Below are 14,641 nucleotides of genomic sequence, written 5' to 3'. Positions count from 1 at the left end.
CAGCTTCTTAACTTCATGTTTCCATTTATTTCTCTTTGCTGATTTTGAAGATTTAGGTTCAGAATTTGATGTATTTGCAGAATTGCATTCTTCAGTGTCTTTCGTTTGAAACCTCCACTTGAGATTGCAATGTCTTCAAACAACTAAAAGCTTATTAGCATTTGTATTCATTAATGTTTGAATTCATAAACATGGATATCAGAGTGGCGCAGCGGAAGCGTGGTGGGCCCATAACCCACAGGTCCCAGGATCGAAACCTGGCTCTGATATGAAGCAAATTTTTCCTATTTTTAACTATTACATTTTATTTTTCTAAATCAATAACAATAAAATATAACTTATGGGACCAAGGATCTCCACATTCTTTGTAGTCTGAGAGATCTTTCATATCCATACTTGTCAAATCAAAATCACAAACATTATGAAATCTCTTTAGTCATAAAATTTTCATACCTAAAAATTTCACCTCCTAAAATTCTATACATGGTATATACTAAGCACATCAATTTAGTATATTTTAAACCCAATAATAATTTGTATTAACGGCAACACTAATTTCACATTAACAACAGCCATAAATTCATACCATCGACAAATTATTCAAATAAAATAAAATAACTTTTCCTTGGAAGACAATTTTATTAGCTTAAGAAAAATTACAGAATTAAACATATCATAAAATCAATTTAAAATCAATAAAGATAATTTCTTAATTCAAAATTCAACATAAATATTTTAATATAAAAATTACTTTTACAATGATAACTTAAATACATGATAATAAAATTTATTGGATATTTTACAAGTATTTCCATTCCAGATCAACATATGATTTTTGCATGCTAAAAAGTCATTTCATCTTCTCTTGAATATGTTTTTACCTTTCATTAGTTTGTTGTAGGAAATCTAGTACTTGTAACAGGCTTTCTCTCATCTTGATACCACAAAGAAGTTTTACATTTTCTACCATATAGAACTTGAAGAGGTATCATATTATAGAACTTGAAAAGGTGTCATGTTATGGAAACTATTATTGTAATTATGTTTTGCCAAAGGTAAAATTTCTTTTCAATCTCCAAGATGATGAAGGATGCAAGCTTATTAGAGATAGTGAAGAGATTGTATAATCATCTCCAACCCAACTAACCATATAGATAGTCAAGAGATTGTATAATCCTCTCCAATCCAATTAACCATACAAATAGTAGAGAGATTGTATAATCTTCTCCAATCCAACTAACTTTCCGTTTGCAGATGATAAATAGAACTTAATTTTAAATTGGTTCCCAAATCTTCATGTAGACTTTTCCATAACTTATAAGTGAATCCTGGGTCTCTGCATCAAACATTGTATTTAAAGGAATGCCATGTGTCCTTACTACCTCCTTAATGCCCGTCCATTGATGATTCAATAAGTTTCTTAACATGGTGATGGATGGTAGTTGACCCGATGTATAGAACGAGTTGATATGTTTTTTTTGTTTTTTCATTTTCACTCTTATATCATGCATTATATTTTTTGACCTGTGTTAATTACGATTAAATTTTAAGTGTATAAAATTGGTATTTTCTTATTACTATATGTTCTTCTTATATCATTGTTGTTATTATTTCATTGTTTTTGAAGTTTATCTTCAATGATGTCATCATTATCACATTAGAGTCAAAGAAGTCGAAAGGAAAAATAATCGACTATTGAGAAAGACATTCTTGCTCTAAGGAAGCCATACGTCGAAGTTGTATTATATCAACAACGTTTCTTTAGCGATCATCATTACATGGAGCAACAAGTGATTTTTATGTACTTGTGGTGTCAAAGATTACTATTTTGATTCCTTCGCCACATCCGGTCTTTATTTTCATCATCACTTAGTATTTCAAAGGCTGACAAACTTTGTTTTATTGGATCGTCTATTCTATCCGAATTTGATAAAAGTTTTCTATTCAAATATAAAGATCTTTGTCAATGGATACCTACAGAGTGAGATGAACAAAAACAAAATTATGCTAAGACCATATGATTGGTTTCATATTGTCCATCTAAAATACGAGGGTCAAAAATTTTTCTTCATAGATTTACCAAAGACATCCTCTTTGATCGTGACATGACATTGAAATCTATGGTGAGACTTGATAGGCAAGGTCAACGTCAGAAAACTGTTGGTTGTCTAAACATAAATGACAAACTTCTTCATTATGCTGTCATATATGTTGACTCCAAGAGTTGAAAATTTTGCAAAATTGTTACAATAAGATATTTTTATGATATAGGTACTAAAAAATAACATATCCATGAATTCAACTCATCATATCATGCAACGTATGCTTAAATGCAAAGTCGTTGACACACCTCTTCCATATGCTGTATTGATCACCCAAATCATGCAATATAATGGACTAGATCTTTTTGTTGACAGCAACACTCAAGTTGGATTGAGACAATATTTTTTCACCAATTCTTTGAAGAAGTTCAATATTTTTAACAACAATGGTGTATGATAACACAACACATGGTGGTCATTTTCAACATCTCTCATACCCTACAAATTTTGACATGATGATTCAAATGTAGGAGTTTCAAGACTTGTAAAACAGAACGCAATGTATGGAAGATATGTAAGGATGCGTTCAAAAAATTGAAGATAACTTATCCGACTTAACTCTGATCATCAACTGACAAATGTCAGAAGTGAATTTTAATATCAACTTAATTTTCCATAAATTAAAGAATTAAGAGGTTTATAATTGCATATATCTATCATCATCTCTTTGCTTTATTATATTACATGAACTTATATTATATTTTATTATATAAAAATATTGTTTTAATTATTTATTAATTTTTTTATTCTACTATTTCAAGTAATATTTACCAAAAAATTTGTTACTCATAAATATAATTTTATATTACTATTATTAAGGACAATTTGATAATCTTTATTTTTTATTAATTAAAACATTCTTTTTAATTTATTACACAGTTAAATTTATTTTCAAATTCATTCTGGATCACTTCCAAATATTTAAAATAAAAATATATACAATTATTCTCAAATCTCTTCCAACCTATCAACTTCTCCCTTAAATTCTCTTCCTTCAATAAACACACTTTTAGGATAAGCACCTGATATTCTTATTTTACCTCATGTCTTGTAAAATGTGAGAAAACAATGGGTTTCTCACTCCTGTGCAAAATCGCAAATCCTAAATGTATTTTTTGTGTTTGTATTTTTTTCGGATTGAGTATTCTGAAACTTAAAATAAAAAAATAAAATTGAAAATTTAAATTATATGGAGGTGCACGTAAGAAAATTATGGAGGTGCAGAAATAAACACCCACTTACTTTTATAGTCTAAAACCCGACCCATCGGACCCAACCCGGTCCGTTGTTAAAAGAAGCAGCATAATGTTCTTCTCTCTAAAACCCTAAACCTCGTTGCGCCAAAGCAGCTTCCTTCAAATGCCATTTTATTTTTCTCTTCACCACTTCTAGGGTTTCAGTTTTTGGCATCCAATGGCACTATTCCTTCTATACGAATCCGCTTCGGGCTATGCACTGTTCGAGGCTCATGGCCTTGATGAAATTGGTCAGAATACTGAAGCAGTTCGGAACTCCGTTTCCGACCTCAACAGGTTTGGGAAAGTCGTTCAGCTTCGTTCCTTCAATCCTTTCACTTCCGCTCTTGATGCCCTCAAGCAGTGCAACGCCGTCTCTGAAGGTAATCAACCAGTCTCCCACGCTGTTACTTAGATAAACTTGCATTTTTTCAGAATCCATTTTTGTAGAAAATCAACTTTGACCAAGTTTATTAGTGTAATCGTAATTTTTATTCAGGTTGGTTGATTTTTATTTAGGTCATGGGGTTTGCGTCTTTAATTTTTCTTTATTACGTGATTTTTATTCTGTTTGGTGGTTTTTATTGTCTACTGTGTTGACTATTATCTTTCGGGGTTTTCAGGCATATTAACTGATGAGCTGAGGACTGTTTTGGAGACTAACTTGCCTAAAGTAAAGGAAGGTAAAAAGGCCAAGTTCAGTTTAGGTGTGTCTGATCCTAAGATTGGTTCACAAATATCTGAAGTGACAAAGCTTCCTTGCCAGAGTAATGAGTTTGTGAGCGAACTTCTTCGCGGGGTTCGATTGCATTTTGATACCTTTGTTGGTGATCTCAAGGTTAGTGTTTCCTCAGGCCTATTGTTGTGTTTCTGTGTGTGCAGGATTCCGAGTTTATATTTAATATTTGTCCTGTTTTGGATTTCATAGGCTGGAGATTTGGAAAAGGCCCAACTTGGTCTGGGTCATAGTTACAGCAGAGCGAAGGTGAAATTTAATGTCAATAGAGTGGACAACATGGTTATTCAAGCTATCTTCCTTCTTGATACACTTGATAAGGATATTAATTCGTTCTCCATGAGAGTGAGGTAGTATTGTGTAGCATTAAACAATTCACTTTCTTTGACAGTTTTGTTAACTTGAGGAATTCATTTCTCTATTTGATTCGTAATTATGTGCAGAGAGTGGTATTCATGGCATTTTCCTGAACTGGTGAAAATTGTAAATGATAATTACCTGTATGCCAAAGTTTCAAAATATATTGAGGATAAGGCCAAGTTGACTGAAGACAAGATTCCTGGCTTAACTGAAATAGTTGGAGATGAGGATAAAGCAAAGGAGATTGTGGAAGCTGCCAAGGCCTCCATGGGTAGAATTCTCATCCTTTTAGGGGCTTTGTTTCATGATATAATGTTTCCCTAGGAATCATTATCCAGGAATTTTATCACTGGAATGTGATTCTAAGACATTTGAACTTATGTTTGGTTTAATTTTGATATTCCTAGGAATCCTTTTTAAATTTTAGAAATAGTTATAATAAAAGTGAAGTGAAAGCTTTAGTGGGATTTGAAAATTAAGTTCCACCTTCCCATCAGAATGTAGTTTTCTTACACTTGACAATAAAAACTGTATAGACATGTGAAGAGAAGATATCTGGAAATAATTTTTATATCTTTCTAACAGACATAAGGATGAATATTCCCTCTTTCATATACCGTGAAATGCAAAAAAAAGAAATGTGAAACAAATGTATCTGGTGGTTTTAACTTTTGCCTCATTCTGTATTCAAGTCTTCTTTCTGTTGATTTTTTTCAGGACAGGATCTGTCTCCAGTTGACTTGATCAATGTCCAACAATTTGCGCAGAGGGTAATGGATCTGTCTGAGTACAGGAAGAACCTGTATGACTACCTGGTTGCTAAAATGAATGATATTGCGCCAAATTTGGCCTCTTTAATTGGTGAAGTTGTTGGTGCTCGTTTGATTTCACATGCTGGTAGTCTCACAAATTTAGCCAAGTGCCCCTCATCAACTCTTCAAATTCTTGGTGCAGAGAAGGCTTTGTTCAGGTTTAAACTACGCCTTTTGTTTTGGAGTTTCTTTAGTTTTTAAGTGTGAATTTGTTTATTGGAAGTTTGAACTAAAACAAACATGGCATCATTTGTAAAAGTGAAACTGCAGGAATTTGGTATTTCCATTGTTTAGATGGCTAAAATACAGACATTACTTTTCCTTGTGCCGCCGTCTTCAGGTTTTTATTGTTTTGGTTGCTTTATTCAGGGCATTGAAAACCAGAGGAAACACTCCCAAATATGGTTTGATATTCCACTCTTCTTTTATTGGTCGGGCATCTGCCAAAAATAAGGGCAGAATGGCTCGTTACCTTGCAAACAAGTGCTCAATTGCATCACGGATTGACTGCTTTTCTGGTTTGTTTCTTACATATTCAATTTAGAAATCTCATGGCTGTACGTGTCACCTTTGTCATGATTTTATTGTACCTCAATGCAGAAAGGGGTACTACTGTGTTTGGGGAGAAACTCCGTGAGCAAGTTGAGGAACGACTCGACTTTTATGACAAGGGAGTTGCCCCTCGCAAGAACATAGATGTCATGCAGTCTGCAATTGAAAGTGCTGAAAATAAAGGTTATACAGACACCTGATTTTCGGTTTTGTGATTTTCACCAAATTAATTTTGGTTTTAATTGTACCTAAACTCGAATTGGACACGTTTTGTTCGTAATATAGTGGATAGTTATGAAACATAAAAGTTGCAGGTCATAGTAAGTTTCATGTCCTGGGGTGGATGCTGATGTGTACTAATTCTGCAGATACGGAGATGGAAACAGAAGCGCCTGCTGAAGTTTCAGGCAAGAAATCCAAAAAGAAGAAACAAAAAGCTGCTGCTGATGAAGGTGGTGACATGATTCTAGATAAGCCTACAAAAGTTACAAATGGTGATGCTGTGGAGGATCATAAATCAGAGAAGAAAAAGAAAAAGAAAGAAAAGAGGAAGTTGGAACAGGAGACGGAACAAGATGATCAGGCTGAGGACGATGGTGCCAATGGGGTCGTAAGTGAGCAGGATGGAACAGCTAAAAAGAAGAAGAATAAGAAGGTCAATAATGTAGTGGAGACTGGTGAAGAGTCTAAGAAGAAGAAAAAGAAATCAAAAAAGGAAACTGAGTAAACAATTATGTAATTGCAGCTTAGCTTTCAAAATCGAATTTGTCATGTTGTAGTTTTGGAGAATGCTTAGTTTTATTTGTTTGAATTTTACCATTTTGCTGAACTTGACTAGAACTATTGTGTTAAATTGTCGTTTGGTATACAAATTTTGTCCTAGCAAGTTTTTGCATGATTTCATTGTTAGAGAAGTAGTTCATGCACACTATTTTTTTTCTGTATTTTAAACTCTATTAGAAAGGAGTTTTTTTTTTTTTTTTTTTTTTTTTTTTTTTTTTTTTTTTTTTTTTTTTTNACTATTTTTTTTCTGTATTTTAAACTCTATTAGACTCAAAATTTTTTTTTTTTTTTTTTTTTTTTTTTTTTTTATCATTAGTCATTGCTTCAGTATTTTTGATATTGTACTTTCTAATAATTTTTTAAAGTATTTTTTTGTTTATTTTATTATAAATAACACTAGAAATTATTAGCAGAATTTATCAATTTTATATTTTAAAATTTTGAATTAAGCAATGGTTTGACTATATGTTGTATATTCAATTCACACGCTACAATCATATTCATATATTTAAGACTGAACATTGGTTAAGCGTTATTGAAAGTTGTTTTTAATGTGTGCCCTAAAAGTGGTCCACATGCATCTTCATCCACAACCTTTGTTTTTGACATGCTTGAGAGCGCTTAACCCTATTAAATGTTCCCTTTTTGTCTTCCATGTTCTCTAATAATCTTATTACACCATCTTTATCTTTGTAAAAATTTATAACTCTTTACTTATTAAATTATTTAAGTTAAGTATATTTTTACTACTTGAATTTTCATCCAAATTTAAAATTTGTCATTCTCTCACTTTTTTTATAAAATTTATTTTTATATTTTTGAAATAAGTGGAATAAATCATTCATTTTGAACGACATTAATTTTTTTAAGTGTATAATAACGATGATGATATGAACATGTTGTATGCGAGACTAGAGAAACTATATTTTTAATTTAAATACTATATATCTAGATGATGTTGGATTTGTATTATAATACTATATTCTGTGAGTAGTTGATTTCTCTTTGGTGATATTAATGATGTAGTAATTTATGTTTTCTTTTCATTCATGTAATTTATCTTAGCTTTTTTTTTTTTTACTTTTCGTTGATTTGGTTTATGCTTAATGCTTGTTTCGAAACATGTCTTAGAGTATGATCTAATTGTTGGAAGTTGTCAAAAATGGAGTTTTAACAACTGAATTAACTAAATAAAACCATATGATAAGGATGAAACTGTATTTAACTCCCACTGTTATGACTTTTAATGCAAGTATTGAGTAAAACTTATGCCAAGAAAATTGGTAGGTTGTTCAAGACTTAGATGAACACTACATGATGAATATGTGTATTCTTAGCCTAAGAGAACATTGAAAGTAATATCCATCACCAAGATTATCCTCATATGTGGGTATATATTTGGTTAAGTTAAACAAAGGTCTGCACCCATGAAGTAAGTCTCTAAAATTGAACATTTATAAGTTTGCTAAGTAATCTTGTTACAAGAGCAATCTGTATAAGGTTATTTAGAACTATATATTTGAAAAAATAATTTTGCATATATGAATTGGAAGTATTTGAATGTTGTTGTATTCATTAAATCTATCACTGTTGCATCTAGAATATTATCCATATTTTATGAAAAACTCCAAAAACCAACTACCAATATACTTATTCCTTCTATGTGAATACGATAACCCCATTTGGCTATACTACAAATGACTTTATGTATTTGTCAATGTGTCACAACCAAATACTTTCTCATTTTAAAAATTGATCCATTCAACATTTCAATGTGTGAAGGTGGAGTTTGATCAATAATGAATAACTAAGAAAATACTTTTGATTTACTCCACTGGTCAATTAATACCCACAACTTCAAAATAGGTCTACACATATGGACCAACATTACTATGAAATGTTTTTTCCTATCCCTTTAACTCAACTTTGGAGACCTCACAAATTTTCCCCATACAGTGAAACGTGTACGAGAAACCCCTAAATTATTTTAACAAAAACTCCTAATGCATGCATCGAAGAAAAATTCCTAAATCATTCAAATGCGAATTAAAGATAGCAACAATGTTCATATTAACTCGAATAACACTAAGTGTTGTGTCGCAAGAGATTCTCTGCTTGCATGCTTCGTTCTTGCTATCTATGCAGGTAATCTTTATACTAAAGCTTTATTCAGAAGTGCTACACAAGGGACATAAAAACGTTGAAAGATAATAAGACATTCTTAGAATCTTTCCTCAAGCTTTGCACTAAAAGATCACACAAGTTATATTTGAATGAAAACAATGTCATACTACAACGTAGACCTAAGTTTGACTAGTTGCCTAAAAGGGTTATGAATTCTATTCAAAAGTCAACTCAGTGTCCAACGGTCATTTCTCAAGAGGGTGATATATAAAGAAGATCCACTGAAGAGAAGATGTTGTTGAAGTTGAAGAAGGTGAAAACAGAAGAGAGAAAAAAAAAGTAGGGAAGAGAACATGCTAAAGAAAGATCTTTAAAAACTATCTCTACTATACCTCAAAGTATACATCGTTTCATGCTTTTCGACCTAAGAGAAAGAATCTCATATGTTCACAGGTTATATTGTATTGAATTGATACTCTCTCAAAAAGTTATTCAGATCTCTATTTGTAATCAAACATGGAATGTGTTTGTATTAAAACACTTGCATGGATCTATTTGTACTAGTCAGGATTGACTAAGGAACCCAGAGTGGTTGATAATATTCAGTGTATACCAAGAGTGGTTAGAATAGTTGAGAATCAGGAGTAGATAAACTCAGACTAGTCAAGATTCACTAGGATTGATACCAAGAGTGGTTAGAATACTTAGACTAATCAAGATTGACTGAGGGTTAAACGTTATTGTAATCTTGAGTAAGATTAGTAGAATCTTTCAAGAGTTTTTAAGGGAAATTGGATGTAGTTCATGTTAAGTGAACCCGTATAAAAACACCTATGTTATTAGCTTTTTATTTGAAACGTTTTCTTAAAAAACTTTATTGAAAATACAATAATCTAATAGCTATAACAAATCGTCTATCTCCTACAACAAATCGTCTAACCCCTACTATAATTAACAAATATTATTTTGTGAAAATTTTTTGAAAACACTATTCAAATCCCCTTTTTCTAGTATTTTTCGTATATTTCAAAAATCAACATCATTTCATTCATAAACTAAAAACATACTTAACCAAAATCATTTCCTTATCTATTTTATTATTAAAATATATTTTGAAAGGACAAATCGAATTTCAAATATAATATAAAAACTAAAAATAAATTATTTTCTTATTTTTTTTATTATTAAAAACTCCTTATTTTTCTTTCATTTATTATCTGATTATTATTTGTCTTATCTAAACAATTTAGGGGACAAATACATAATAATATTTATGAATTATCCGTCTCATTAAAAAAAGTTATTAATTATTTTCGTATAAGAGGAGCAACATTTCGGTAGTCACAATAATTATCCATTATCCGTCACATTTAAAGTTACATTACTCATTGCGTACCCACAAAAATATTGATAGATTTCCTTTTATATTTGAGTTTACACATGGGTACAATTCAATATTTAAAAGAAATATGTAATAATTATAAAACAAGAACAAAATTGATCTTCAAATATAATTCAAACAATGATGTATGAGCTTGACAAAATAAATCTTGATAATTTTACTAGATTAGATAGGATTGTCATGATTTTGTTAAAAGCCTTTTGTGATTAAGATTTTGTAGTTAAAATTTTAGTGAATTTATACTATGAAAATTTAAAAAAATTGAAATATATATATATATATATATATATATATATATTAATTATGCATTTAGGATTTGAACCAGCATATCAAGTTTCTAGTAATAAAGAAATACAATAGTCAATAAAATAATAGTAAAAAGATATAAGAGCAAAACCAAAATACGTGTATATGTTTATGTTTGAATAGTTAATCTATGTATTAGCATTCTCACCCCGTTCTTGGGTTTTGAATAATTGATTTAAATTATGTAGTCTTCGTTGTAAGATAATATTTGCATTGCAGTCATGATTAGCTCAATTGAAAATTTATCACAATCAACATTCTTTCAATCAACTGGAGCTGTGATGAGTAACCCATGTTAATATAGAACATGTAGTTCTTGATTCTGCTACGTGCTTGTCTTTTAGTTTATACATTACTATTGTAATCTAGCATCTAAGAATTATATAAATATTCACACGATCGAATGGTTTGGATGTTAACAGATAACTCGGCATAAAGCAATCTTCAGTATTTTTGGTTCTTGAGACTTCAATAAAATTTCAATCGTAACAATCAAAACATCCAAACCATTCGACCGAAGAAGGTTGAGTGAGGACAAACCCAGTTTCACCACTAATTTCATGTAAGCTGTGTGTCTGCTGCATAAATCTCTTCCTCAAAAAAATACACACAGATGATTCTTATTCACTGGCATTACAACATAACCTCACAAACTTCAGAATTGGCTGTTGCATGAGGTAACAAAAAAGTGTAAACTAACAAAATTGATTTTTACCTCGAACAATGAACATACAATACACAAACTCAGGTGCAGTCAGATAGTAACACTTTCCAGTTAGATGATGGGGCCCACAATTACGAGTGTTTTAACCATTTAAAGTATAAACAACACCTGAAAAACTTTCAATTTTAAAAGGGCAAAAATGAAAGCAAAAAGCTTAAGAAACATCCAAAATATATAAAAGACGACACAGTAAAAAAATTCTAAGACTTAGTCTCCTCGGCAACTGCCTCAAAAGTCTCTCCTGGGACAAGATCCGGGACAGCCTCATCATCATCATCATCCTGTGCTGTGGTTGCAGCAGCTCCTGCTTCAGGTGCCTGCTTCTGAAATTGTTCAGCTAGTTTCTTTAGGTTTTCCAGGTTATCTGGCCCTGCAATTTTTTTAGAATAAACAGCTACAAATTAGCAAGACAGAAAAAGAAAAAAATTAATATAAAGATTAAGCTTTAAGAAGATACATATCACACACCTAATTGGTGGATGATGTTAGGGAGAATATCCTGCAATTCTGCAAACAGAAAATTGTGTTAAGTAAAATGTAATATAGAAGGAGATCGAGATCAGTTAAAAATAAAATGGATTACTGTAGTCAAATCTGATGCTAGAAATAGAGAAAAATTATGTTATGTATGCTCCAATTTAAAATAACAAATCTGGACATTTCATGTGATAAACATTCAATTAAGATGTCCATGCCCATAAGGCAATTAACACCTGCAATTCTTGTAGATTGACTTAGCCGGCCTGAACACACATTTGCATAAGATACTGGGGAATGATCTCTAAAGATGTTAAGACTTAGCAACACACAAACGCAGACAGCATAAACCAAGTCAGATGTTACAACAGCAAACAGAAATGAAGAAAGAGATGTATATATAAACTTACTCTTTGTTTGAGGAGAACCACTAACAACCCAAGTATTGGCAGCAATAGATGCTTGCACTGCAATAGATTCCATGTTTAACAATTAGCCACCTTACAATGTCGAAACAAATGTACACTAAAAATATCACACATCAATATTTACCTTTAGGGTTTAAAAACTGGATAACTACATCATCCTTAAAGATGTTGACTTCCTCAATTGCAGGGATAGCATTCACCCCTATTCTCTTCAGGGTGCTTTGTAGCCTCTTGTCATCTGTAGTAGTAGTCTTGTGGACAGCCTTCTTCTTCCTACAAGAGAGGGAAAATAAATAGTTTAAAATGATAATGTCAACATTTCTAATAGAAGTGCAATAAGAAAATATCAATGCATGGCTAGTAAAAATCTATGAAGATTTTAGTTGTTGCATCAAATTATTTTGGGAAACATATAGGAGTTTATAACGATATTAGAAAACATAAATTGCTATGGAATAAAGTCAGATTTTGACATACAAATATACCTTCTCATGGTACCCTTTCCACCAGTTCGAACAGAACTAGCCATCTTCTTCAACCTTTCTACATCCATCTGTATACAAGCAAAGAAACAAAAATAAGTTTCACAGAAAGAAAATAAATCACTACAGCTTGACAAAGGGGGATAAATTGCCAGTAAGGGGAATTGGTTAAATATACAAAAGGCATACAATTATAAATAATTTAAAACGTAATTCTCAACTGGTTAAAACATAGCCAGAAATCACCTAAAATATAAAAGAAATTAAATAATTTATAGCATATAAAAAAGAAAAAATAATATCACATTTACATAAGATAAGCTTATAATCAAAGAATAAGCCGAATGATAGGTGAAGCAGGAGAAAATAAAAATATGAAAATTTGGTGTTGATAATTCTCATTATCATATTACAAGTTATAATTGCACAACTAGATATAAACCGTGTATAGCAACCCATCTAAAAAGAACAAAGTAATCTTGAGTGATTTCTATGTATGCATTGTATTAAGAACCTATTTCTGAAAGCTTGTACTAGTTGCAAATTCATATCAACTATATCATGGTTCCCATTTTAGCATGTAACATCAAGCATGCAATCCTAATAGCATTCCATAAAAGATTGAGTGAAGTCACAATACATCAAGACAGTCTATGTAAATGCACTCATCATCAAAATGCATTGAAAGACACACACCTAAGTTTAGTTCCCCCATACATACAGCAAATAAAACAGGAGGTGAACACAGTAACCACAGTTCAGATCCCCAATATTACTCCCCATTGAACAACCCAAAAGAACCAAACCTTCATCATTCAACTCATCCCCAGATGCAATTCAACCATCCTCAAAATACAAATTCCAAATGCCACACACAAACGTCCCATCAAGTAACTCCGAAAACCATTGCATCCCTAAATTTGTCTTTTTTTCTTGCACATTCTTGCACAAGCCATTAAAAAAAGAAACAAAAGAAATCAGCACTAGTCTATCTCCAGTCATTCTCATTATGTAATATAAATAATTGATATTAATAAGAGTACCCGAATCTAGGAACCCTACTACTACTACTAATAATAATAATTAATAGTAACAATTAATACTTATAAAACAAAAAATCAAAAAAGTTTCCACAAACTTTAGAATCAAAGGATACACCAAATCTACTGCAGGAATTGGATTCTCAAATACAAACTGAAATCATTACATCAACGGCAAGCAAAGATCGAAAACGTATCGAAAATACCAGAACCGATTAAAGTGACGAAGACCTTGTAAGGTGAAAAAGACTATACCTTCTTGAAGCTTAGGTGGTTTGGAACAGATTGTGAAGTGTAAGAGCTAACCGATACTACTAGATAAGGACTTCCTTTTATATGTAAGAGACTCTGCAAAAACCCTAAGTCACTTCTTTCAAATTTTTCTTTTTAATCCAATCAACAATCCCTCCTCCCCCAACCCACACGTTTTGGGCCGGTGAGCTTGGTATTTAAGACCCAAACTATTAATTCCTGCACCCTCACATTTTTTTTCTTCACCTATTTATTTAAATATCTCTTTCATCTTTTGTGATCTATATCTCTTTGAAGCTTCAAAAACCCTCTTTTTGTGTTGCCTTTCACTCACGCACACTTCAACCCCTGCTTTGAATGTTGTTTTTGGCTAAAAAAAATTACTCATGGAGGTCAGGGTTTAGTAGAGGTTAAAGTTAGATAGTTCATTTGAGAAATATTTGGTGTTTTTAACCTATCGTGAATTTTAAATTATTTTTAGATTATGCAGTTTGAAAATTTTCTAGATTGAATGATCTTTTATAGAAAATTATTTTACATATTGTTAATTTATAAGGTTATCATGAAATACATAATACATAAATTAATTATTATGGACACTAAAGATTACTTATAATTGGTCAATTCATATCTTGAAATTATATTTCATAAAGTGTAATCCAAAATGTAAATTTTAAATTCTATAAAGATATTATTAATGTGTCAAAAATGATTATATGATGATAAAAGTGATTAGGTGAATGAAAATTGTAATAGTAATCATCTTTGATGGAAAGAATGATCAATTTTGTAGTAAAATATCAAATGAGTTTTCATGTTGAATTAT

At 31.2% G+C, this 14,641-nt stretch overlaps 2 protein-coding genes and 1 non-coding gene across 3 annotated transcripts; 2 read left to right on the top strand and 1 right to left on the bottom strand.

Annotated features, from left to right (window-relative positions):
• Positions 1-197: 197 nt before the first annotated feature.
• TRNAM-CAU lies at positions 198-269 on the top strand. The gene has a single exon. It is a non-coding gene; the product is annotated as a tRNA-Met (tRNA).
• A 3,149-nt stretch (positions 270-3,418) lies between these two features.
• On the top strand, positions 3,419-6,695 carry LOC106762769 (nucleolar protein 56). The gene is made up of 8 exons (XM_014646828.2): positions 3,419-3,720; positions 3,961-4,175; positions 4,266-4,423; positions 4,517-4,704; positions 5,151-5,403; positions 5,615-5,763; positions 5,846-5,980; positions 6,166-6,695. The coding sequence occupies exons 1-8, from the start codon at positions 3,516-3,518 to the stop codon at positions 6,522-6,524; spliced, it is 1,662 nt and encodes a 553-aa protein (XP_014502314.1). The 5' UTR covers positions 3,419-3,515; the 3' UTR covers positions 6,525-6,695.
• A 4,308-nt stretch (positions 6,696-11,003) lies between these two features.
• LOC106760842 (nascent polypeptide-associated complex subunit beta) lies at positions 11,004-13,949 on the bottom strand. Its single transcript, XM_014644274.2, has 6 exons — positions 13,819-13,949; positions 12,527-12,594; positions 12,166-12,314; positions 12,024-12,080; positions 11,605-11,643; positions 11,004-11,506 (listed from the first exon to the last, which is right to left on the bottom strand). The coding sequence occupies exons 2-6, from the start codon at positions 12,592-12,594 to the stop codon at positions 11,337-11,339; spliced, it is 483 nt and encodes a 160-aa protein (XP_014499760.1). The 5' UTR covers positions 13,819-13,949; the 3' UTR covers positions 11,004-11,336.
• Positions 13,950-14,641: the final 692 nt, after the last annotated feature.

This window comes from Vigna radiata, chromosome 5 (assembly GCF_000741045.1).
Source record: "Vigna radiata var. radiata cultivar VC1973A chromosome 5, Vradiata_ver6, whole genome shotgun sequence".
Classification (NCBI taxonomy): Eukaryota; Viridiplantae; Streptophyta; class Magnoliopsida; order Fabales; family Fabaceae; genus Vigna; species Vigna radiata.
Note: the sequence above shows the minus strand (reverse complement) of the source record. Positions and strands in the feature narration are given on the sequence as shown.